Below are 25,969 nucleotides of genomic sequence, written 5' to 3'. Positions count from 1 at the left end.
TCTTCATTACGGCCTTAGGATGGGATCCTTCATCCTTCCCTCTACTTGTCTAGGGAGGGCAAGTTTCCAACCATATGTTCGCTCCCAGGTCTTTATATATGTGCACAGCATAGGGTCACAGCTGGATCAGGCCGTTCGAGGGAGACACTTTGCTGAGCTGGTTGGGGATAACAGAGTGCACAGGGACTTGGAACATCACCTCTTCCAAAAAAGAAGGTTTGATCCCGCGTTATCCTTGCACAGCACTCAGACTCCAGGCTGGTTCCTACAGCTGTGTCAGCCGCTGGGTGACTCAGTTTCCCTGCTGCTGTTAAGAGATCGGTCTTGGTGGTGGCTTGCGTGGTCACGTTTTCGCACGCGAGATGAAACACAGCAGCAGAACACCAGCGTTTCCCTCTCTGCTTTGAGATGTCCTCTGTCCTTGCCTCTGCATCAGCTGTACTGGAAGAGCATTTACCAGTTCTCAGCGGGACGGGCTGCACGCACACAAGATGCCAGTGTTTGCCTGGGAGCCCAGCAAAGCCTGGGGAAAGGAAACAAGCACTGAAAGGTGAAGTGATTTCAAGGATGCAGGGAATTGCATCCAGCATCTTTCTGAATGCGGTGGCTTCTGCATTAACAGCAAAGGTGAGAGCTCGGCTTTGGCTGTGGATTGCTCTGTGTGGGCATGAATCATCAGCCAACAAGGGCGAGACTCTAATAAATTGAGGGCTGTGGGCTCCTCTGGCATTTTCGATGCTGATTGCCTGTGGAGGAGGTGAGAATTTGAACTGAAAAAGAGCAATTATCTTTCTATGCACTTACAAAATGCCCATCACTGTGGTATCCAGCTAGGATGGGGGAATGATAGCTTCCCAGGAGGGAGGGGACTGTCTGCACCTGGCTGCCACCAGCTCCAACTTTTTTAGTGTCAACTTCTGTCTACTTAAGAGACAAAGCTGTAAAAAGAGGTGGAAAGAGGGCAACTCCATAGACCTTTCCTTCAGGGATACACCAGCTAAAGTGCATTCCTGACTACAGCATTTTTAACCTGGGTGCAGGGAGTGAGATTTCCAGGAGAAAGGAGTGAAGCCCCATTCCTTCCACTTTTTCATCATAAACTCCCTAAAGCATGTAACAACTGTGTAATTACAGCATAGTTACATGAAGAGGCCGCTGATTTGCCATGTAATTACGGCGTGCCATGCTTTGATAGACCTTACAAAATGAAGGGATAACACAGTCTCCTGCTGGAATGCCGCGCTCGAGCTCGAGCTCTCCAAAGTGAGCTGACGAGCACGTCGTATGCCATCCCGCTCTCCCAAATCCATAGCAGATTGCTGGCAGGCAAGCAGCAAGTAGCTGGGAGCCTGCGCGGTGTCCGGCGGGACCGTGGCATGCTGAGTTTTACCAGGAGAACCGGTTTTTGAGTGGAAAAAACTGCAACTGCATCCTCCTGGATGGGTCCCTGCTGTGTGGCTGAGCTGGGGGAGCAGAGGGAACCAGGTTTAGGGAAACGGCGGTGCGAAGGTCGTCCTGTGGTTAGACCTTGGGATTACAGTTTGCTGCTGGAGGCAAAATGGAAGGTGGCTTGGTGTTCTTCACCAGTTGCTGTTTCGGTGAGAGCAGATACATCTCAGGCACTCGGGAAAGAGGTAGGTGTGAGTAAGACCAGACTTTTGTCTGAATACAGTTTAGGGATGTGAACTTGCAGATGTGTCACCAGAATGGCTGTTTTCAGTCGTGGTACCGATATTGGGTGGGATTTTGGGGAAGCAAGGGTCTTTTCCTTTTTGCACTGTCAGCTGCTTCTTGCATGGGCACAAGGCAAGCAAATTACATGGCTTAGGAGAGCAAGTGTCATTGCTGTCCCTAGAACGGATCCAAAGGATGGAGCTGCTGGCATCTTCCAGGCTTACAAATGTTGCTCGGGGGAAGACCTGTGCTTGGTAGGATGGTGCCAGGGGACTAAGTGAAGTGAAGAAGGAGGGGATGATCTGCCTTACTTGATCATTAAAATGCCCCGGGAGCCAGGGACTGACTCTTGATTGCACTGTGAGTTTGGGGATCCCCATGGAGACTGGGGTCTTCCTTATGGGTGCAGAATTGTGCCTCCGTAGGTCGAGACCTGACTCCTCAGGTTTGCTTCTTGGCCACGAGTCACGGGCCGATTTGCAGCTTGTCCAAATCAGCGTAGCTCCACTGAAGCCGGGGATATATGCTCTGATCCAGCGTAAAGCCTCATCACTGCAGAAGCCAGTGGGACAGATCTGTAGCTGATATAAACTGTACAGCTGTCTTGCAGCCAAAAATTGGGCCTGCATCCCCCTTTTTTTTTTAACCCGCGACATAGTTATGCATCTCAACTCTTTTGTTCCTCTTCCGTGACTAAGCTGCTCGCTGCCTGTGTTTCTTTTTTTTTTATTTCGTTGTATAGTTTATAATCTTCCAACTAGATACAGAAAAAAATTTGTTTGCAGCGCTGGCCAAGAAGGCTCTGGTTTCCCTGGCGTGGGGCCATGCTTACATCTCCAGTCAAAATACTGCTGGTTAAACAATAAATATTTATTGATTCTCCTACAAGCTCCTACATTTTTCCCAGGTGCAGTGGAATTTGAGGGGGGGCCACTTGACTCCTGCCAATCGTAAAATTGTGAGATGGCTCCGGAGATAACGTCTCTCTAGTGGTCTCGGATGCGAAGGTGACCCTTGCAAAGCTGGGTTCAATCCTGCTGCGTGGCCCCTCACGTCCAGCCTATAGATCTCTCTTCTCTCCGTCCCAGCTTCTCCAGGTTTGAGGATTTGTGCCTGTGACTGCTGCAGGCTTTGGTGGTAATTATGTGAAAATGTGCAAATCTGCAAGTCGCTTTACCTGCCTGGATATCTCCTTGAACACGAGGGACTCGCATCCTGGGGGGGACAGGCATACTTCGATGTCGGGTCTAGAGAGGTGGCAAAAAAAAAAAAAAAAAAAAAATCAGGGTGGTTTCAGTTTGTAATTTGGTTAAAAGGCTCAGCCTTCGTATCTAGATTGTAGGCACCCGCCGGATCTGAAAGCGTGTAACATTAACAGGCTGCAAATGTTTGCATGCAAAGCCTGAGCTTCTGCAAGGCTGCGTGTGTTTAGATGAAGGCAAAGCCCTTGGCGCTTGCATTCAAAAGTGCTCTAAGTTGTCCTCTTCCCTCCTCCACTGTGGTGGATGGCTCAGAGTGACTTTTGGCTTGTTTAGCCCCAGATGGGGGGCAAACCCAGAGCTCTCCACCGTTGCTCGCCTCTTTCTGAACTGTAAGATGAAACTGCACGTTTTTGTATTGAGTCTTTTTTTTTTTTTCCCCCCACTCACCTGGCAAAAATCTGAGACCTTGCTTGCTCTCCTGTCCCATGAACAGCAGCACCTCATTGGGGCAATATCTGTACATGCAGGACTGGGCAGGCGATACGTTCTTCCTCGTGGTCTTGCTGACCGTGCACGATTTTTTGGCATGTCTCAAATTGCTGTCGATGCCTGGCTCCCTCCGTCCAGCGGCCTGGCCTGCGCTCCGCACAGGTGGACCTGTTGTTTGCAAAAAGCCAGGATGCTGTGCTGGTGCAGCACAGTCGTTCAGTCGTGCCTCTGGTTCCTGTAGCCGCCCTGCCTGTGGATAAATATAACCCTCCAGAAAAATATTACAAATGCAAGGAAGCAATAGCAGCTTTCTTTCCCAGAGAGGAAAATCCCCTTGTTTCTGTGGTTCCCTCTGGTTTGGGAATGAGAGCCGAAGATCAGAGGTCATTGTGCGCCCTCAGCTATTTGCCGTGTGCTGGCGGCAGCTCCTGTTGTGGATTGGGATGTGCAAAGTCGCAGGGCTCTGTCTGCGTCTGAGCTGGTGGGGCTCTGGGGCTGTAATTCCCGTCTCCATCGTCTTGTGGCTGGTGCTGGACACAGCAGCAATCCCCTGCTCCGGCAGTCCCCTGCTTTCCAGCTTTTTTGCTCCTGTTAAACCTTTCCTATAAAGCCAGCAGAGGCAGAGACCTCCATTTCAAGTGGCTGGTGCAGAAAACCCAGCGTTATTCGGACTGCATCGCATGTCCGGTGAGCTAAGCCGTGCTGGCTCAGCATCCCCCAGCACTCTGGGTGGCTTTGCAGGGAGGATTGCTCTCCTGTAGGATGTGGCTGCGCGTAGGAAACCTTCCCTGCTGCAGACCGTGGTGCTGGGGTAGCTGTGGAGCTGCAGGCTGGCTCCTAACCCCAGCTAAGCGTTCAGAGCTTGTTAATGAACGAAATGCATTTTCTTACACGGAGGGGATTTTAAATTGGCTCCACATGGATTATGTACGTTGTCGCACTTTCCCGGAGGGTGATGGCATGAGTAGGAATGTGGGTTTGATGAAAGAAGCCAGACACTGAGTCAAAAGCAGAGCGGCTCCCCCCGCGCTCCCCTCCCCGTGCCCCCTCTCCCCCCCATCTCATTTCAAATATTTGACGTGATTCCAAGGCATTCTTCAGATGGCTGGTGGGGAGCGCAGGAGAAGTCAGCCAGTGGGACTTTGCTTTTTTTAAAATGCAGCATGCTTTTGGGGCCTCTGACCCCAAAAGATGTTGAAGAAAGGCTTGATGAGACCTGGTTTTAGGGGAAACAGAGGCACGGTGCCCCCATTAGGCTGCAGCAGGGATGTGGGAGCATCCCCAGTCGTGTGCTCCAGGTCTCCCTCTACTTGCAGTATTTAGGTTTTCTTACGGTCTGTGTTAAGCCGTACTGCACCCCTCTGGCTCCTCCGCAGCACCAGGCAGGCCAGGACCCATCTGCCTCTTGGGATTTCCAGTTTGGGTGTACTGGTTGACTCTGATTTGGTCTGGGAGCTAGACTGGGGTGGAGGTGAATGGCTCAGCCATGCGTCCCTCCAGGAACCAAGTGTCTTGCACAGCAGGACGAGGGTTGCGTGTCCTCGTGGTGGCTGGGATTTCCACTGGGATGCTGCCTCTCCTGCGATGTGCTTGGAGGTCTCTGGATGAAAATGCTGACTAAGGGAAAGCTGCCGCTGATGTTGCAGCCAGTAGACCCCAGAAACTGGAGCCGGACACTGGGAAACGCTTTGGGGTTTGTTTTCTGTTGCTTTTTTTCCCCCCACCGTCAGCACCATCTATCACAATAATCAAAATGTGGCTTTTTGACCCACATGAAAGTTTTTTTTTTTCATAGGTGTCTGCATGTGTTTGTGCAAAACCACTTAATTTTGGTCAGTGTTCTGGAAGCAGCAAGGCGGGTTTTTTTATACCTTTTAGTTTTGAGAAATTGTTTACCGAAACATGAACCGTCAGAAGAAACAGCTTGCAAAAGTTGAGTACTCCTGGCTTTTTCCACTGGAAAATTAAAAAAAGATGTAGTAGAACACGTGAAATTTGGGTCTTTTTTTTTTTTCTTTTTCTTTTTTTACACATTATTGTTAGAAGTGGTTTTTGAATGCAATGCCAAGTGCTTTCTCTTTTAAAATGCTCAAGGCATGTTACCCAACCGCTCCATCTCTCCAGACTGCTTTGTGAGGTCAGTAAATACAATTCCTCCTTGTTTGCAGCTGGAGGTGGGGAAAAACTCGTTTACTCAATCCCCAGCATCAGCCGCAGGCGGCAGATGAGTCCGGCAGGTTGGTCGCAGCATCGTGGCTCCCCATCCCGTGCCCCGACCCTCTGGTGTTTCCCGGGCCCGTCCTTTCGAAGGGATACGAAGAAATTTGGGCTTGATGTCAGAGGGCTGTCCCCGGTTCTGGGAAGGCCGGTGCCACTGCGGCGCTGGGAAAGTTTCGCTTTCCAGCATCAGCACTGGGGTTTCGGAGCTGTCACGGTAGCCGTGGCCCGTCGGGGTGGTTAGTCACTGAGGCTGGTTTCCATCCCTTTAAGCGGCTCCAGATTTGAAGCTGGCTCTAAAACTTGCAACTTGAAAGGCCCCGGCCATGCGCCTGTTTTGCCTTCGAGCTGGATGACTCTCGTGCGTTCCTACTTTCAAACGGCCGAGCCCCGAGCAGCCGGGGCCATATGGATCCTATAGAGTGACCTGGCAGCCCATCGGACCGGCGTAACGTCAACAGGGCGAGGAGGGAAGGGGGCTTGGCAGGGAGCGGGAGGCTGACCCTGCTCTGAGCTGGTCCCGGGCTGGACGAGCCCTCTTGCCGCTAGCCCAAGCCGTTTGGCATCTTCAGGCTGTGATGGAGGGCTGCTGCCTCTTCCTCGGCTTCCCCGGGAGTTTGCTGGCTGCCGGTCCTAAGCACTCATTGAAAGCCAGAGTTAGGCCTAAAAAAAATTTAAAATTAAAAAAAAAAAAAATAAAGAAGAAGGGGGGGAAAAAACGCAGAGAAAAAGAAGAAAAGCAAAGGGGAGGGGTATTGTGCCTTTAACAGCTGTGCGCCAGCGTGTGTAACTGCGCTCGCTAATCTGGTGACTAATTCGGTGCGTTGCAAAGCAGCAGCGAAGCCGGCTGCCAAGCCGGGCTGCGTCCCGGCCGAAGGCTCGAGGAGTCATCGGGTCCCCTCCCTCCTTTCATCCCGCGCCCTGCCGGGGCGCCGTCCCCCCCCCAGCCACCCCACCACTCCCCATGGCAATTTATTTACTCATCTGGAGGGCACAGCCCCGGCGGTCTCTTGACTCAGCAGTCCAGGGCCGATGGGAGCCGCGGGAGCAAATTCCAGGGAAGAAATAATCTCATGACTTGTCTCGGAAAAGATTGCTCCGAAAAGATCCCCTTACGGTCACGGAGCGCTCCATGCCCGCCCCTCCGGCAGAGCCCTGACGAGGCTCCCGATTTCCCAACCTCGGGGAGCCGGGGCAGTCAGCCAAGGCAGCCCGGGGGGACTCGCTGGACCTTTCTCCTTGGAAAAAAAGGGATGGATTCGGAGATGGGGGTGGTGTGGGGGCCCCGGAGCCGGTGCCTGTCCCCTGCCAGGGAACAGGGTTGTGGGGAGCTGGCGCTGCCTTGCCAGGGCAGGGAGCCCAGAGCTTGGGGTTGTGTTGATTTTTGGGTCATTCCTCCTTTTTCTTCCCCCACTTCCCAGGGAGGGGTTCAAACCCTTCCTTTGCCCCCAGGCAATTTCAGTTCTTCCATCAGTGTTTTTGCTCAGGCACCAGCATTACCTTCAGCAGGGCTGGCACCGTGGATGACTTACGAATCAGATTTATGCTTTTTTTGCCTGTTGGCATTTTTTCATCCTACTTGTTTCTCTTGCGCTGGCCTTTTTTCCCCACCTCCTCCCCATCCAGAGTCACTTGAGTCCCATCCCCTTTTGAAGGCACTTTGGGAGGTCTGGTCCCATGCCCAGTGCTGGGGATGGGGTGGGATTAGACCAGGTTAGGAATCGAGTATCTTTGCAAACCTGCATTTTTCTGGGAGGAAGGCTGGCCCCATGGGCGAGCAGGGCTGCTGAGCTGACAGCTCTCATACCTCCTTCTGAAGGCTCGGGAGCACGCAGCTCCTGGGGCTGTGACCACAGGGACACGGGTGTCTGCGGGCATCCTGGCTCCCTGGAAGGGTGCCCATCCACCGTGGCGGCCGTGCTGCCTTTTGAGATGAAGATGCCTGGAAAGAGGAACCAGTCTCTGGGAAGAGGCTCCTGCTTCCCATATACTTAGGGTTTTACCCCAGCCCCTAAGCAGGAGCTTGGGGCCGAGACGCCGAGGGCAGCGGGGAGGCTTGCACCCCCGAGCCACCCATCCAGGGCCCTGCTGAAGCTCCTCCAAGCTTCTTACGGTCGGTGGAGGATTCCCAGAGTTCCTGGCAAGGGCTCTCAGCTCCTGAGTCGCCAAATGACACCCCCTCCACCCCCTCCTCCATTTACGTCTCCTCCTAATAGCCTCTTGGCCTGAGCAGCCGAATTCAATCAGCCCTTTCACCATCTGCTCCCAGGCACTTCTGCCGGGGAAGGCTCGGGGCCAGAGAGGCTGTAATTCCTTAATAGCTTCCGGATGCTGCGCGCGGGGTGGATGCGAGGGCTGCGAGTGTCTCGGCCTCTCTCCCCCCAGCCTTCCCTGAGGTTTCCAAGCTCGGGCTTCCTCTGGGCAAATCTGAGCATCTCCAGCCGCTCTGATTTATCCCTTCGCTCTCCCGTCTCTCCGGGCTGAGGCCAATAGGTGACATAATCCCCGTTCTGGACAACCCTTGGCTCTGGGATGGGGATGACTGAAGCTGATGGGGCAGCCCAATTCATCTTTGGCCGCCTTCCCCAGCTCACTCCCACCTTCTTCATCTTCCCAGGGCTTTGTTTGGCCCAACCTCTGCGCGGGTCCCTTCCCTGGTGAGAAGTTTCCTAGAAGTCGGAGCTGGAAAAGACGACCTTCCGGGGGTCGTTTGGGAAAACCCTTGCTCTCCTGCATGGGTGTGCTTGATAACCTGGAGGTTGCACGGCGTAGCCTGGAAGGGGCAAAGCCCAGGAGCTCTGGTGCTCACCTAGGGGTGGAGGAGGCTTAATCTCGGGGCTGTTCAGCTCCCTGCTGTGCTTGGGAAAATCCTCTTGTTCTTCACCTTCATTTCCTTGTCTGCTTAAAAATAATACCAGGAGAATCGTTCTTGGGATGTTGTGAAATGAAATTGGTTTGGCACTGGTGTTTCTGAGGCACTCTCTCTGGCGTGGGCTGGAGAGTTTTGGTTCCCAGGTTTCTCCAGGGCCCTTTCTGGCCTCCATCGCTGGAGGAGCTGAGCAGCTTGGTTCACTCTCTGGGAACAGGGGACAAGGAGGTGTAACAGTGTCAGGCTGGCAGGCAGCACCCAGGGATGGCCTTGTCCCTTGTCCCCCCCTGGCCCCAAGGCCGATGTGAAGCTCTCAGCCCAGCCAGCAAAATCCTCCCTGGTTTGTGGCTGCTGAGGTCATCTGCTGCTGTGCAAAGCACAGCTGGCTCGGGGCTGGTGGGTGGAAATGTTCAGTGTGCAATGGGTGTAGAGCGTGTGCGGCTCTTGCTCATGGGCTGGGACACGGATGGTGCTCATGGAGGTGTCATTTGGTGGCATTAGTGGAGTCACAACCCTGAGGGCTGCCGGGGCAACCGAGGAGATGGGGCTGGCTCAGGCAGGTCCTTTGCTTTGAGCATCTTTTGCCTCTTTTGTTTGCTTGGTTCTTTCTCCCCTCCTGTTAAATGATGCTGTGCTGAGAGATGCAGCTAGCGTAGGGAAGATGCTTGGAGTGTGCAGTGAATATTGCGAGCTACTTTGGTTTTGATTTCAGCTGCAGGGGGCTGTTGTGTGTATTTGTGAGCCACAGAGAGGGAGGAAGGATACCTTCAGAGAGGAGGCGTCGAGGTACTTGCAAGTGCAAGTCTTCAGTGGCAGTAAATCCAGTGATGCAAAGAAGTAAATCCATATCTAGCACTGGGGAATTAGAGGTATGTGGATTGTTACGCTACCTGCCATCTCTGGGCAGCTGCTAGCAGAGTTGACTGTTTGCTCTAAAGAGTTATAAATAATTTTGTTGATTAAAATGATTGATTATCCTTGGTCTAATATTATTTAGTCAGAGTAAACAGTGCTGAGATTTACCAGCCGTGCGCTGACCTCCCAACCCTGGTCTGTTTGCAAAAAGCCTGTGCGATTGCTTGTTTGATTTCAAAGCTAAATACCCTAATCTCTCCTCTTCTCCTTTGGTAACTGCAAAGATAACTGGACAGCTCGGCCTGATAAGGGAGGACAGACCAGGAGTCCTCGTGTGCGGTGGCAGGTCCCTGGGCAGAAAGGGACGAGGAGGTGAGATGGGGACCTGATGGTCACCAGGTGAGGACAGGCTAAAGCTCTTGGGCTTCTTCTCCTCCCCTGCACGTACTTGCCTTGCTCATTAAGTGCTGCCTGCGCTTCTTGGGCAGAGCCGAAACACTCCCTGCTGTATGGAAAAAAAAGATGCTATCAAAAGCCTAATACTAGAAGAAGGGCTTTCTCTGAGTAAGGCAGCAGCAGCGATCCCTCTGCAATCCATGGGGGATGTGATACGCTGCAACTTGTACCCTCCCATTGAGCAATCGGCCGCGTTTTTTGCCGGCTTGGCTGTACGTCTGGCTGGCGTTGCCCTGAAGGGAAGGGTTGGCCAGGAAGGCTGCGGAGGTGGAGGTGGGATGGGCGGCAGGAATCTGCAGCTGCAGAGCAATGTGGCAAGCTTCGCCCCCGTACCCTGCCGCCCCGGGGCAGCGTGCGTGCTCGGGAGGTGACCCGGAGCTCCCGAGCCTCCCTTCCTCATCATCGGCTCGATCCCTTCTGCATCACTGGCTTCGTGCTCTCTGCATCATGTGGAGATGTCCTGGGCTTGAGGAATGCTGTAGAAATACCCGTGGGCACCTTCCACTCATGACCGATAGCCGCTTTTATTGCATGGACACCACCAGTGTGTCTCCACAGCTGGTCCAGCCCTTCCAGCTTTAACAAACATCCTTGGTTTATGAGTGAGAGAGCTGGTGAGTGGAAGAGAGCGACTTTGATGTGGAGGGAGATATTTTGGAGGTTGAACATCATCCTAGCTTGAGGGCACTTCAGACTGTGTCCTGCCATGTGGTACCCTCGTGTCTGGCATGATGTGGCATTGACTCAGCCTGGGGGCAAGGGCTAAGGCGAGGACACAGAGAGATCAGTTTATGCAGGACTTGGACTGAAAATCAAGTGAAGGTTGGGGAATTCCTTGGGACAGACAGATTGGAGGCGTTTGGCTGAGCATCTGCGTGTCTAATCCCTTCCTGAGGCAAGGATAATTGAGGCTCCTTTTTAGGACCAGTGGGCTCCCAGCAGCAGGGACATCTGTGGTGTCCATCTACATCAGAAGTGTGGTGAAGGGCAGCACAAATAATTGGGTTTTCATTCTGGGCACGGAGGCATTTCACGTGGCCGTGGATATGTGATGAAACCATCCCGAGCTGGGAGGTCATGTGTAGCTGCTAACAAAATGTGTTGGCACAGCACGTTCTTCAGGTGTGTTTGAGCTGACTTAGAGGGGTTGGGATCTCTTTGTGGGGTGATGAAAGAGCTCAACATGAGTGAAGGTTCCTTGGCCCTTATCCCTGCTGCGAGGGGACAGCCCTGCCAAAAGATCTCAGCCTTCCCTTTTCACACTTCCAATCCTGACAGCATCTTCCTCGCACAACATACTGCCGATGAACCTCAGCCCGGCCTTGCAAAATCTCTGCTCTCCCTTTTCTGGGAGACTATCACGCGTGGTTTGGCAGCCCCATCCTTCCCCGGAGCAAGCAGCTGGAGGCGTTGGAGCTGAATCCCCATTGCGTGTCTGTCTGTATGCCTGGATGACGAAGGAGAGGGAGATTAATATCTGGAGGAGAGAGTGAGGGCTTGTTTGGATAGAGAAATGCTCACTCTGAACTGCTTGGGTGTGATTACAGCAGTACCTTGGTAGCATCCCGTGTGTGCTTCTGCAGCCCAGGGTAGATCTATGTCAGGGGAGATACATCCTTCTCCTGGGACAAATCCTCCAGTCGCATCACTTCTTCATCGAAGATGCCAGAAATGGCATCGTCAGCCAGAGATTTGAGGTGAGGGCAGCAGAAGTCATGGTTTTAACCTGGCTGGAAAGAAATGTATGCTCTCGTGGATGGTGGGAAGCACTGGGTGTGGATGACCTGGACCACTGTCTCCTCTGCGGAGTGCCGGAGCCCAGCTGTGGGTTTGCTCTGGGAGTGCTCCGGCCGTGCTCTTGCGGCTGTGGAAACCTCCAGGGCGGTGAAGCCGGCATGGCTGGCCTTGCAGGGCTCCCAGCCCAGCCCAAAGAGAGCGAGGAATTTCAAGAGGCTTCTGGTCCCAGGAGCGAGCCATTTGAATACCTCGGGCACCCTTCCAAGAAGCAAATGAATATCTAGTTGTTTGTTCGGTGGGGATTGCTGGGTTTTTGGAGGTTTTTTTTTCTTTTTTTTCTCATTGCTGTTGAGCAATTTGAGCTTCGCTGGTGGGACCCCGGGTGTGAGGAGCTGGGTTTTAGCCGCTTGTTTGCAGAGGAGCATCTCCCGGAGCTGGAGCGCTGATGCGGGGCAGCTGACACGGGCATGACCTGGACTTGCTATTTACCCTTGACCTCCTTTCAGTCGGGGCTGGGTGTCCATTACAGGCTTTGCTGAGCCCACCCCGTGCTCCCATTAGTGCGTGTGTGCCTGTGCATGGGGATTAGAGCTCTTTAGCAGCGCGGTTAGCGGGGATTAGAGCGAATTATCGCAGGGGAAGCATGTCTCGTAGGTTTGCGTGGGCAGGGAGTGTCCTCCCAGCCCTGCTAAGGAAGGATCGGAGGCAAACAAGCCTGAAAGTGAGACGCTAATCCTATCTTCAGAGGGGACACCCCGGCTCATGTGATGTTCGATTGGGAAAGCGGGAGGGTGAAGGGTGATGGGGGCCTGACTGCTGCAAGAAGAGGCTTCGCCTCCCGAGCAGGAGCGATTTGGGCACGTGGAGGTTGTTCCTCGCTGCCTCTGCGTGGGCTGCAGCCTCCTGGCCTGGCTATCTCCAGCGCGCTGACCTGTGAGCTCAGCCTCTGCACGGGTTCTGCAGGCGTTTAATTAACCCCGCACTCTGCCGTCAGGCCAGCGGGTTTGGAAAAGGCTTGCGCAAGTTTTTAATTGCTATGCTGTTAAATCTAAAGCGAGGGAAGCTGTTTCGAGGCTGATTCAAGGGTGTTTGCCTTTGCGGGGCAGGGGGGAGCTCGTGTTGAGTTAACGGCAACGCTGGAGCTAAACCACACCAGCCTCGTAGCACAGCCTAACCTCTGCTCTTACTTCGTCTTGATGGAAAAATCTTTTTGCTGACTGCTTTGCATAGTTTTGATGAGCGTTGTTAAACCATGGCTGCGTTCCCCAGCCTCAGAGGTGGCCGCATCTCCCCGGTGCTTGCTTTTATCCATCTGTGCTCCTTCCAGCAGCTGAGATGGGGAGGACAGAGCAAAGCCCTCCACCGAGGGATGCCCTGCTTCGAGTTGCTGCGGGGAAACGAACCGTAGGTCCTGTCCCTGCCTGCTGAGGCTGGGGAAACTTTCCCGTAATTGCAGCGAGCGTTGACTCAAGCGCTGTGGTTTTGCTTAGCTTTTGTCCAGGGGTTTCTCTAGCACTTCTTTCCCTCCTCTTCCCCACAAAAGCCAGGGAGGACTGAGCGAGCTGACCACCAGGCTGCTGTTCCTCTGCGAGCTCCTGGGACTGCAGGGGATGCCGCTTTCCCAGGATCTCCGTCCAACACCCACATTGTAAAGCTGGGAGAGAGAGAGAGGGAGCGGAAAGGAGCCTGAACAAGGGCAGCAGGCAGGCTCGGAGGGCGAAGCCTGCAACTTTGATAGCATCGGGATAGAGGGTGAAGCATCCTTTCACCTGCTGGTGCTGTTGCCTGTTTCCTCGCAAGGTGCAAGATAGCCAGAGCCAAAACAAACCCTCCCTCACCTTTTGGTTGCTCTGTGTCCATGGGCACGTCTTCCCCAAGCACCCTCTCCTAGCAAGCTTGCACCCATGCAAGGGTGTCTCCATTTTACAGAGGGGTGAAGCAATTTACCCCAGAGGCCGAGCAGAGCATCCTGACATCTCACCCTCACCTTAACCTTTCCCCTTCCTCGCTCCCTGTGATGCTCTAAGTGCCGAGAGTCCAAACTTGGAAGAAATGCTTTTATCTGCATTTAGGGAAGAGAGTTTTCAGGCCCTTTATTTAGGGGAAGAGCTCACCCCCATGACACACCACATCTCCATAAGAAAGCTGCTGAATGCCGGAAGAAAGCCGGCTTTGTTGTGCTTTCTGCAGCGCTAAGCAGTGTGGGCTTTCGGTTTCCTCTCTTGTTTTTCTCTTGAAGCCCAGCTTTCATCTCAGAGTATTTATTTTTCACTGCTTGAAGGATGAAAAAAAAAAAGACTTATTTTTCTTTTTCTTTTTTTTTAAAAAAGAAATATATTTATTTTAAATTAAAATAGCAAATGTCTGTGCCTTTTGTGCCATTCCTTGCAGAGGGAAGCAGGGCCGGTCTCTGGCAAGTTGCTGCAGGAAGGGGAATCAAACCTCCCCTCCGTATTGCTTGGTCCTCTGCCTCTCTCCCCCTCTCCTGTCCCCGCATCCCCAGCAAACGCCTCTCCCAGTGCTCACCCCTTCTCCCCATCCATCCTTGCTTCCCAGTTTTGCCTCTATTCCCTTTTTTCCAGCTTTCTGTCCCACTTTCCCTTTCCCCCCCTGAATTTCGCTGCCCTTTCGGTCCAAGGAGCCCTAATTGGAACAGGCCGGCTCCTCTCCTGCTTCCTGCGTGGGAGTGAGAGGCAACGCTTGTGAAAACAGTTCAAAAGTGCAGACAAATTTTTGCCTAATCCTGCCTAAATAACAGGGGGCTCAGCCAGGGTTATTTGCCCGGGTGTCCCTGCTCCTAAGCTGGGGGCACCTGGGAAAGGCAAAGCTGCCCCAGGGGGGAGTGGAGGTGCCTGGTGGTGGTGGAAACCTGAGATGGGGAGATGGTGCCTCCCCGGTGCCCGGGCTGCTTTGTTGGGGAGCGTGGGAAGGGTCTCGGCTCCCGGCCCCCCTCTCCCCAGCCTCCTCTTATCCTGAGAAAGGTTTCTCGGCTGCTGAACCCTGCCAGCTGGGGGACATTGGGAAATACTCTGTGCTTCAGCTTCCCCCATCCCTAACTCTGCTCTAGTTTTGGTCCTCGTGAAGGCTGGGATAGAGGGGGCTCGGCACGGCGGAGGGATGAGCTCAGGCAGCATCGGGCTTGGTGTGGGCTGGAGATGGGGAGTCTGGGGGCTTGGTGGTCACGGGCTCACTGTAGGCACATGGGAAGAGGGCAGGAGAGCAAACCCATCTATCTCCTTGCAGAGCCTCTGAAAAACTCCTGCTCCATCGCAGACATCCAGCAGCGGGGGAATGTCCTGGACCGTGGACACCTCGTGGTGGGGCAGCGCTGGTGGCTGTCATGCACGGGGGCTCAGAGGAGGATCCCAGCCAGCTCGGGGCTCAAGGACTGAGGTCTTTTGAAGGAGCCAGGCACAATTTCATGCAGCCCTTGGATGCGTGGTCCCAGAGAGATGATTTTTCTTGACTCTCTGCAAATGATCTGGTTAGAAACCAACACACATCTTCTCCCAGACTTGTCCCCATGCCTCTTTCAAGCCACCAAAAGGCCTGAAATCCTCATGATATTGGCATGCCGCAGGGTTAGTCTCAGGCCTGAGAAGGGGAGGACGAGGAGGCTGGGCAGGGAGCAGGCTTTTACCTGAGACAACAGCGCGTTGGGTTCCTGACCTTGGCGTCCATCCATCAGAGCAAGGGCAGGAGGAGGCCGCCAGGTCAGCTGGCTCCACTCTGACCCACCGTACATCCATTTACGCACAGGCTACTGGGTAGAATGGTGGGGACCAGACAAGGACACGCTGGGGCTTTTGATGGGAAAAAAAGTGAGTGGCCGAGAGGAGCTTTAAGGATGCATTGACCCCGAGTGGAAACTCGGGTGAAAAATGACTTTGCTCCCATCCTCCTGCTCAGAGCATCTTTTTTTCCTTTACTGCCATTTATTTTGCTTATGCAATCAGATGCTAATGCTTTGGCATGCAGCGGAGGCGCTTGCATTTTAAGGTCAAAATCCCTAAAGTTTGTAAATTGTAGTCCTTTAAAAAGATCAGATGTGTAGAAATAGTTTATACATGCGGAGCCTGGTGAGAGCAGAGTGGGAATTTGGCTGGGAGATGAACTTGGCGATCTTGGCCTCTTTGTCCGTTTGCTGGCTGGTTTTCTCCCAGGCTCCACGTCTGTTGGTGCAACTCCCAGCACAAGTCGGGTGGTGGGGTTTGGGCAGATCCCCCGTAGCATAAAACCTATATAGGGCTGCAGCGCTGGCTCTTGGCAATGTCAGGGTTGTCGTTATCCTCTTGTCTTTCTGAAGTCCCGTCCCCAGGGATGTCAGGGTGCTGGAGGAAAAATAGAGGTCTGGTTTTTGAGAAGCCTTCGGGGTCTCAAACAGAGCCCCCAGATCCCTCCTTGCTTTGGAGAGCTGCAGCCAGATGAATAGCTGTCCTTCTCTGCCTTCCCACCGTGCAAGGCAAATTACTTATCTCTGCTCTACAGATGCTAGAGATGCTGGTGACATAATTTTCCAGAGCGACTGCAACTCCTGTTAGTATTTAAAAATCAAACCATAACACCCTGCCTGGTCCCCCAGGAGGAAAATCAAATGCAGTTCCCTGTCAGTGCAGCGGCAGCAAGAGGAGGACATGGCATCTAGGCAGCAAACTGCACGTGGCAGCCGTGTGATGAGGCTTTAATGGGCGTCATAAAAACGATGCAGCAAACCGAGTCTGGGATGCAACGCCGTGGTCGCCTGGCCCCTGCTGCTGCGCTTGCTTTTCGGATTAAAACGCTGAAATTTCTAAACTGAGCTTAGGTGTAACAGCTGGGTTTAGCGCTGGCTAATGCTTCTGCCCGTACATTTCTTCAGAGCCTGTGTGTGTGCATGCATGCATGCGTGTGTGTACTTTGTGGACAGCAGGAGGTACACAAAAGGAGACATTTTATTTGTGCAAGATTTGATTAAAATCTTGGAAACAGGTTTCAGATGGCAGTGAAAGCTGAAACCGGGGGAGCTAAGCCTGGGTTGCTTTTGTTACTGCAGTTCTGCTTGGCTCTGACCTTTAGGCATCCCAAACTGAAGGCAGAGGACTTGGCTGTGGGTGCTGGAGGACATCTCCAGGGCTCGGTTCTCCTCCCTGGGAAGTAACTCCCCTGCACCCAGCAAAGTTGCAGCGGGGAGAGCCGGGTAAAACCCATCGTGCTCCCTGGACACTCAGGGTTTAACAAAGAAAATGCTATTTAAGTAAATTCAGTATCTCAAAACCAGCAGAGGCAGAATTTAGATTAAAAACTGTCCGTCCCCCCCCGCCTCTTTCAGATCACACGGCTGAGACTTGTCCACAAACACGTATGCAGAGCTTTACAAACACATTTAGTTTTACACGTGTGAGCTTTTCTATAGATGTGGGACACTGCTGACTAAAATAAGGCTTCTGCAAGCGTTAGCAGGCTTGGGGCTTTTTGGCTGTTTTGTCTTCTGAAGAAATTTTAACTGGTAGCTACGGTCTAACAGGAAAAAAAGTAGATGGTGTTTCAATCCTAAATCTGCCAAGTACAACGTATTATGAAGGAGAAGCCTTGAAATGCACATTTTGGTTTATTTTGGTGTTTAAATAGAAACCCTCCTCTGGCGCTTTGCTTTTACATTTTTTTTTAAATTTGAAAATAGACTGTTTGCTTCTCCGATGACCTCTCCCTGGGAATCGCTTTTAAGTCTTCCCTGTTTTGACATGTTGTTTGTGCAGAGCTCAGCATTCACCTTACTAAACTAAAACCTTATCCCCTGCTACTGAAAAATTGATTCGCTGGGTATGTGCAAACTCAGCCCCATGAGTCCGGCGGGAGAAACCAGGGGGATCGGCGATAGGTACTCGCTCGTATTGCAGGGACAAAAATACAATTTTGTACGCACCTCACCTTGCCCTGCTGCTCTTCGTGGCTTGCCTAAGGAGGTCATCTCTGCACAGGTTTTTGCGAGTGATTCAGTGTAAAAATTGGGGTTAGAAATGTTTTTTTTTTTTTAGCCTAAGCCTGACTCATCTTCCCATAGCACCCGGGAGCAGTGAACTGCCGTTTAACCAGCCGGCGGAGGGGAGCGGATTCCTGGGTGGTCCCTGTAACCACAGAGCACAGAAAGCAAAGCATTAAAATGTAACATGAGGATGAAGGGAAAGGGGCACTGAACCACTTTCTCCCAGTGTTATCTCAAAGCAGCAGATGGAGAACAGAGATAGCGAGGGTGGCTGCTCATTTTTCCGTGCCCTCTCCAGCCAAATCCAGTAAATAATGAAGTGTAATTTGCCAAATAGCCTTTGAATGTATTATTTGCTTTCGAAGGTCCTGATACTTCTGCTGTGGCAGGGAATCCTTGATTTATGTGGTGGGGTTAGGGGGAGGAATCGGGTCCCAAGAAGCTCGGTGTCGGGGGTTTTACTAGTCCTACCTGAGCAAAGAGTTGTGCAAATCGTTACATGAGTGCTTTGGTGACTCACGTTAGAGGGAGCTGCAAATAGAGGGGGTGATTTTGCATGTCTTTTACTTGGGGACGATAGGCCAAAGGTGCAAAGATGGAGACAGAAAAGTGGTTCTGTTTGGTTTGGCGGTGGAGTTGCGTGTGGTGCGTCCAGCTGATGATTTGGGGATGCTCTGCAGCGTGGTCAACCTCACCCTGTGCTGCAGAGCTGCACCGTGAGAGCTTATTGCCCAACCCTCAGATTCCCACTTGCAAAAAAACCCCAACATTGCGTTGTTTGGACTTTAAATGATGCCTGTGAGTTTGGCTGTGGAGGACCTGAGTGGAACAGCAGCCCCAGACTGGGTCAGACTGGAAAGCAGCGTTGTTGCACCGGGCTGCCCGTGCTCGGTAGCTGCAGTGCTGTCTCCAGCCCTGACTCGCCGTTGCATTAGGGATGCACTCAACGCTGCTTGAAACAAGCACTCGCCAGCATTTTGCAGGTGTCATGGCTTATTAAATCAGACCTTAAATTAACTTACAGGGATGCTAAGCCGCGGTGGATGGGATTTCCACAAAACAGAGAATTCCTTGACTTTCGATGTCCACATCCAGACATTCATGAAAACACCAAAGGAGCTTGCGCGTGTTGTCATTTTTCCACTGAGAACAGTTTTCATTGAAAAATTTCCAGTAGGCTACAGTGCTAAACCGGCCTCAGGTGGAAGATTTACATACGAGACCGATAAAGTTCAGTCGTTTGAGATGGTGGTTGCATGAGGCTTTCCTTCTCTGCGAAAGACGTTTTTCAGGAATGCTTAAATGATATGAAAAAGAGCCAAACCTTTATTCAAATCAAGGAGGTTTTGTTTTTTTCAAACGGTTGCTTTTGTTTATGACACTCTTTGGCTACAAATATCCGCGCCCTTCCAAATAAATTAGAAAAAGAAAAAAAAAAAAAAGCTTTGCTTCTCATCAGGACTTACTCCAAGGCCCGGCTCTTGGCTTGGCCCCGCGCTCTCCCATGGGGGCGGCTGAGCATTGTTCAGTGACTCACCCCGAAGCGCGTCGCTCCGTGCTACGGGCTGCGCATGATGTAACTCTGTGCTAACGTGGGATTTTCCAGCTCTTTGTTTTCCCTCCCTCCTCGAATGGGTTTTCTGCTGGTTCTTCGTCCTGCCTCAGTCTGCTGTCAACTTACTTTTTCCAGGATTGCCCATGATTCTTTAAAAATATTCTTTCCCCCTTGCTTTTCTTTCAACCGGGATGCCCAGAGGTGGAGCGGTAATTCAGAGACGCTTTTCTCCCTGCTTTCTTGTTCGCCCTGGTGTGGGACTCTCTACCTTCACTGGCGTCTGGAACTGCTCAGCTATCTCCCAGGCTCCAGACACCACCTGGGGTGATGAAGCCCAGCAGGCTGATGGCTGAAAAGGTCTTTGATATCACCGTCAAATTTCCAGTAGCTTATTCATGGTTGGCTTGTAGGGAGACCATGTGCACCATGTAACCTGGCTTACCAGACGTGGCTTGTTTATGCCCTTTAAGTATTCAGTATTAAGTATTTCAGATTCTTGTTCTTGTATTTAAGAAGCCTGCGCGTGGACTTGCAGGGTTTAGGTGTAGGGCTAGAGGCTCTGGGTGTGAAAATTTCAGAAGAAAAAAAAGATTTCTCTGTTTTTCTGACAATTCAGTGGCCAGAAGGACTCCTGTCATCTTTCCCAGTCCCATGTCCTCATGGCCATTTTTCTCTCCTCCTTTCAGATATGGAATGTGCGGATGTGCCTTTATTAACTCCCAGCAGCAAAGAAATGATGTCTCAGGCATTGAAAGCCACCTTCAGCGGCTTCGCAAAAGAGCAACAGCGGCTGGGAATCCCCAAAGGTAAGACATGGCTTCCCAGTGAGCGGCCGTGGCAGACACAGAGATCGTGTCCTCCTGCCGGGCTGCCCTTCTCCACATCTGCCATCTCTTTTGGTGATTCTCTTCAGGTAGTATGGCCTTGTTTCGTGGCAGCTTCAGCTAGGAAAATCTGGACATACAGGCAAAACCTTTCAGTACCACTTGCAAACTACACCTGTCTGACAGATTGTGCCTGTCTGGCCTGCTAACTTCTGCTGGATGACTGCTCTTGCAGCTTTGGGGACCTGCTCCTTTTGGAGGCAGCTCCAGGACTTCTATTTGCAAGCCATCTCCACTATACGGAGAAGCAGCGGGGACCCTTTACAAGAGGCTGATGACAGCGAGAAACCAAGCAAAATGGAGAAATGGGTGGGAGATGGGGTCAGAGAACCGGTGGGATTTTTAGAAGTCCCAAACAAACCCAGAGCTCGTTCCTTGTGTGAAATGGGGCTGATCCAAACTGTAGGTACTGTGTTCCCCCGCCACATTTTACCCTTATGCCAATGGACTGTCTATGGGGTGAAGCTCTGCAGGTGCTTATCTACTGGGACGGCTGTTTGTGTCCTGTTTTCCTGGGGAAATGGCTTGTGGTTGCACATTAATGGATCTCTTCTACAACCCCATGTTGCAGATCCCCAGCAGTGGACAGAGACGCACGTGCGGGACTGGGTGATGTGGGCGGTGAACGAGTTTAGCCTGAAGGGAGTGGATTTCCAGAAGTTTTGCATGAATGGAGCTGCCCTCTGCGCCCTGGGCAAGGAGTGCTTCCTGGAGCTAGCGCCTGACTTTGTGGGAGATATCCTTTGGGAACATCTGGAGATCTTGCAGAAAGGTGAGTCCTGGAGTCTCCAGGGTGAATGGCTCACACCGTCCTGGCTAGCTTGATTTTGGGCCTTTCCAAAGACCTTGGCTCACAGTCTGGCTGTGCAATAATGAGGTGTTCACCTTAGGCTTTAATCCCAATAAAAGCAGCTTTCAAAGCCCAGCTTTCCAGTAGAATTTCAAACGGGCATCCCAACGGGTAGTGGGCAGCGCAAGTCCTGGCACTGCTTGAAAGAGGAAGGGTGTTTGCACTGGCCACTTGGCAGGAATCCCCAGTGGGCAGGGACGCTCTGCCTGCCTGGAAACGATGGTGGGATTTTCCAAGGCATTCTTCCTCAGCTCGTTCAGCTCCCGTTGTGAATTTTACTACTTCCTCCGGTGGAACCGAGTACAACAATACCACCAAAATCCCACCCTAATTTCCCAGTTGCAAATGGAAGCTGCTTTGCTTTGTTTCATATCCCAGAAGGTGTAACAGCATTTTGTGGAGTGGCTGTCATCCCCCCCCGCCCCAGGAGAAGCCATCTCTGCCAGTCCCTGCGTGACAGCATTTAAGGGCATTAATATTGATTGACTGGGGACACACACATTTATTTTTGGGTGTCGATTTTCATAGCGTTTGGATGCCCAAGCAACACTTAATCTGGGATGGTTTCGAAAGAGCAGGTGAAGAGCTTAACACCTTTAACTGAGCCACGAGCAGGAGCAGCAGCAAATCTGGGCTTCTTCTCCAGCTCCTTTTTGTGCAGAGCTATTTGCTTTCCTGGAATATCCCTTGCGCTGTCATACCAACCCTGCGTGCTTGTCAGCGGGCCTGTACTGGTGGCAGGAAGGGGAGGGGGAGCAAAGTTATGCCTTCCAGGAAACCCTTGACAAATGGATGTTAATTGCTGATTACTAATTTTACTGCTACCTGTGGTTTGCAAAAGGTAAACACAGCTCTTCCCAGGGTCTGTGTATGACAGGCTGTTTTTCTGCTCTTTAACTCTATATCTGTTCTGCTCTTCTCATTTTGCATAATTTTTATTGAGTGCTTATATCAACAGCGAGCAGTTTAACCAAACAAAGCAAAATGTTGTGGTCAGTCCAATTTCTCCTTGCTCTAAGCCATCACTTGTAATGCAGCTCTGCCTTCCTGCATCCCTTCTTCATTTCTTTGGGCTGTAACCCACTGGAGAGGGGTGCAATGTGCTGCAGGTACTGACTGAGGCATCAGAGCTGCGTTTGCAGCTCCTTCCTGCAGATTCCCCAAGGCACGGAGATGAGCTTGGCGCCGTAATTTCACAGCAAAGTAGGGATCGTGTTTCCTTATAGCATGGACACACACACACGTGTTCAGATGCTGCAGTCATGAGGATGCAAAAGGTCTGAGCCACAGAGGAGCTTTTACAAAGAAGCTGGAAATCTTTGTGCCTGTTGCAGCTTTTCTTCTGAACGAATGAAAAAGAATAAAGCTGAATTTCTGTCTCGACACTGCTGGTGTAGCCCTGGGAACCAAGAAGTCTCCGTTCTGTGTTCAGTTTTACTTTGTCACTTCTTGCATAGGCTATCTGAGCCTTAGCTTCTACGGTGCGTTCTTAAGACATTTCCCAGAAGGGCAATATCTCTGAAGTATGTGGAGAGTAACTAAGAAGAGCTTCCAAGAAGTAACCAACCCAAGGACTAATTTCTGTTCCCTGCAAGTCATGGGGCTCGTCTTACGGGTAGTACATCGCCAAACCCCTGACAAGATCTGGGTTCTGATGAGCTGGTGCTGCACAAACGTGACGTGCAAAATTCTCCCCGTCGTGTATCTCCCCACGCAAGAGGAGATGGCTGTCTCCGCTTTGCGGCTGGGGATGCGAAGCGTGAAGAGATCAAGCTGTCCCCGGGCTCACCCTTGGAGTCAGGGTCCAGTTTGCCAGCCCCTGTGTCTTCCATCTTCCCCAGCCACCCACCATCATCACTTGGGGCTGTTGATGCTGGGAGTGGTGGTTAACCCCAAAATGTTTGGCTTTACCTATAGCGGTGCGACCGCTGGCGTCAGGTCACGCTGGGACAGGCTGTGACCTTGCTGTCCCTTCAGCTAACATGCCTCCCTTGTGAGCCCTTTCTGAGAGTGACTCATGTACCACAGGCTGCTCAGGGTTTAAAAACGGCAGCAGATGGGCGACTTTTCCCTGCATGGATTTGGGTATTTTCAGGCATATTTTTTCCAAATTTCTTCCTAAAATAGCTTCCTCAGTTACCAGCAGTCAGCAGTGCCCTCCACTTGACTGTAAGCATAGCTGAAGGTTGCTGTCTTTCTCTGTGGTCACCCACCCTGCCCCTTGGCAGACACCGTGGGGAGAGGAAAAGAGCGTTTCTCATTAAGTCTCTCTGTTTGCACAAAATCTCCTTTTGTTAGAGAATATTTTCCACCCTGCAATCCTCAGGAGAGAAGGCCAAAATTAGGCTCCTTGCAAGCGAACGTGCGTTATCTTCGGTTCGCTTCTCTTTAGCCTCAGCAGAAATAAACATAACCTGGAGTTGTCTGTGTGTTTTTTATTTTGGTTGCCCTCTGCAAAGAAAATAAAATCTCCCGTGCCGGTATCTCTGCCCACATGCCGTGCTGGAATGAGTAAGGTGTTAATGGAAAAACTGGTCAGGGTAGGAGCAATGTGGCTTTTACATGGGAAAGCAAATTCAGCGCCAAGCCCAGGAGCACCAAAGTGCTCGGAAAAAGCAATGGAAAGCAGAGAATCTGTGCTTTGATGTGATACGTGCTCTTTCTCAGTGACTTATGCCTATAGAAAGGCTAAAATTTTGCGTGCTGCCCATATATGCACCGTGGAATCTGTATCGGGAGTTGGGTGATGGACAATGCCGCAAAGCTTTTCTGAGCATGGGATCCTCTGCCTGCATCAGGTGTAAGGTAAAAGGTGCTGCGTAGGCTGGGAATTAGCATTAATTTGGGGTTGCAGGAGCTGGTTTTGGTATGCGTTACCCACTCACTTGCACACACCTACTGCTGGTCTAAAAATAGGGGCTTTTTCAGGAAAACAACTGTCCTTGTATGGTGGGGTTTTTTCATGAGCTCATACATGTAAGTGCGATAAGCAATCCTCAAGAGAATGAAAGACGACAAAAATTAAGGCAAGCAAGGAAATTATGCAATTAGTATTTCAGAACCACCTGGAGCCTCTGATTGAGAAAGTTGTTCCTGTTTTGTTTCGTTTTGTTTAAATTTGAGCATGCCTGCTGCAAGAATTCCCAAAGGAACGCAAGTGCATCAAGCACTCATTACGGTGGGGTTTCAGCTCCTAACTGCTTTCTGTTCCTTTGAACGTCCCAGTTTAACCCAGAGAAGAGCGTTTTAGGAAGTTCAGACCTCTCCGTATTACAGCAAGTCTTGCGAAGCACGATATGCCGATGGACATGTGACATTTCCTTCCTTCTCTCTTTGCAGAAGAGGTAAAGCCATACCCAGCAAATGGAGTGAATACAACATATCCAGAATCCCGCTATACTTCAGACTACTTAATTAGTAAGTCTCAATTATCAGTATCATTCTGGTGCTTCCAGGCATGAAAGTGCCACCTATTAGAGGTTTGTCTGCATCGCATGAGGACTGCACCATGCAGTTGTTGCTCTGTCACGGCAGAGCATGCAAAGCGTATAATTTTGTCTTTTCTAGTGGTTTGGGTTTCTTTAGAAGCTATCTTTATTTTGGGGGACTGCCTTGAGATGCCCTAATCTGACTTTGCAAGCACTATTTGTTTGAAGCTGCAGCTCAGTAGACCTGAAAAGCGACCTCAACACCCCGGAATGTTAGGAATTTTAAAAAATGTGTTAAAAAAGGGAAGGTTTAATTCTGAATTGCTAGGTAGGAGCCTGGCAAGGAAAGAGATGAGTCGTCGATCTAGACTCCCGCACTTGCCATTGGTTTGGAGATGTTCTTTAAGGGCATTTGAAATCTGTGATGTGTTTCATGAATGAGCAAAAAAACCCAACTCACCTGAACTGGGATTCCAGGCTCTGGCCAGCAAGGAGAGGTGACTGTGGAAGTGACTCATCTATTACAATCATCAAGGAAACTTCTTTGCCTTGTATCTCTTTTGCTGAGACTACACTCTTCGTGATTTTCCAGCTTTTTCCCACTAGCAGCTTGCTTGAGAGGAGTTCGGCGTAATGCACATTGATGACAGTCGAGGATGTCTTATTTGTGTTAATTGCTGCAATGATAAGACACAATCTCTGTAGCTTTTAGAATCTTTACTCAAAATTATTGCCCAGTTGTTCCAAGTATTTTATATCCAAAGAGAGTCTCCTCTTGCACTGCAGACCTCAAATCTCACTGTGCTGTGGGAGACTGGAGGGGGAGTGAGCAATGCTCTGGTTTCTTTGAGCTGCTTGTGTTTGGCTTGCTTTCTGACGCTCCCGTTCTGCCGGCAGGTTATGGCATCGAGCATGCACAGTGCGTGCCTCCCTCCGAGTTCTCTGAGCCCAGCTTCATCACAGAGTCCTACCAGACCCTCCATCCCATCAGCTCGGAAGAGCTCCTGTCCCTCAAGTACGAGAACGACTATCCCTCGGTCATCCTGCGTGACCCAGTCCAGACGGACTCCCTGCAGACAGACTACTTCACAATCAAGCAAGAAGTAGTAACGCCAGATAACATGTGCATGGGACGTGCCAGTCGAGGTAAAGTCGGGCATCTCCCAGGGTTTGCTTGGGTTTTTGCCACTTCTATGTATACCAGCATAAGCCCTGCCTTCCCCTCTGTAGGAGATGTACTTTGGGGGGGACCAAGGCCTTCGGGGCACCGTGCAATGCCAGTAACAAAGCCATATATCTTATGAGGTTGAACTCTCAGATGGATTCCCTGATGGCTTTGAGACCTCCCTGCCTTTCTGTCTGGGGAAAACATGAAGAAGGTCTTTCTCTGCTCTGCTCTGCTGCCTGTTTTTACAACATCTGCAGAAATGTAGCGTTTCTGGCGCTGTACTTTGATGTCAAACTTGAGTGAAGTTGAAATAGGGTTTAAGGTTATTAGGGAGGACAGACTGCTGTGTGGTTGTATAAATCTCCTTTTCCTAGGAGACCAGGCAAAACCCCACAAATCCTTCACAAGTTCTCATCAGGAATTGCTGTCCAAGGCTCTGAAAGGTTTTACACTTGATGATCCAAAGTCTTTATCCATTATCTCCATTGATTTTGATGGCTGTTGGCTGGAATTGATAATCTGTTCTGATGAGCCCAAGCCCTGTGCTTTGTTAGGAGATGCAGATGTCACGGGTTGAGTCAGCGACAGAGCCGAAAGACCCCCCGAATCCTTGTGCTACAACC

At 51.3% G+C, this 25,969-nt stretch overlaps 1 protein-coding gene across 2 annotated transcripts in view; it reads left to right on the top strand.

Annotated features, from left to right (window-relative positions):
- The window catches only part of ETS1 (ETS proto-oncogene 1, transcription factor), a 77,710-nt gene that overhangs the window by 33,481 nt on the left and 18,260 nt on the right, over window positions 1–25,969 (top strand). For both annotated transcript variants that reach the window (XM_082330661.1, XM_082330662.1), the window contains 4 exons: window positions 19,703–19,822; window positions 20,472–20,672; window positions 24,090–24,167; window positions 25,076–25,324. In XM_082330661.1, coding sequence (XP_082186787.1) covers window positions 19,703–19,822; window positions 20,472–20,672; window positions 24,090–24,167; window positions 25,076–25,324 — 648 coding nt within the window. The remainder of the gene's footprint in view (window positions 1–19,702; window positions 19,823–20,471; window positions 20,673–24,089; window positions 24,168–25,075; window positions 25,325–25,969) is intronic.

This window comes from Platalea leucorodia (assembly GCF_965183815.1).
Source record: "Platalea leucorodia genome assembly, chromosome: 20".
Lineage (NCBI taxonomy): Eukaryota > Metazoa > Chordata > Aves > Pelecaniformes > Threskiornithidae > Platalea > Platalea leucorodia.
This window is presented reverse-complemented; position numbering and strand designations above follow the sequence as displayed.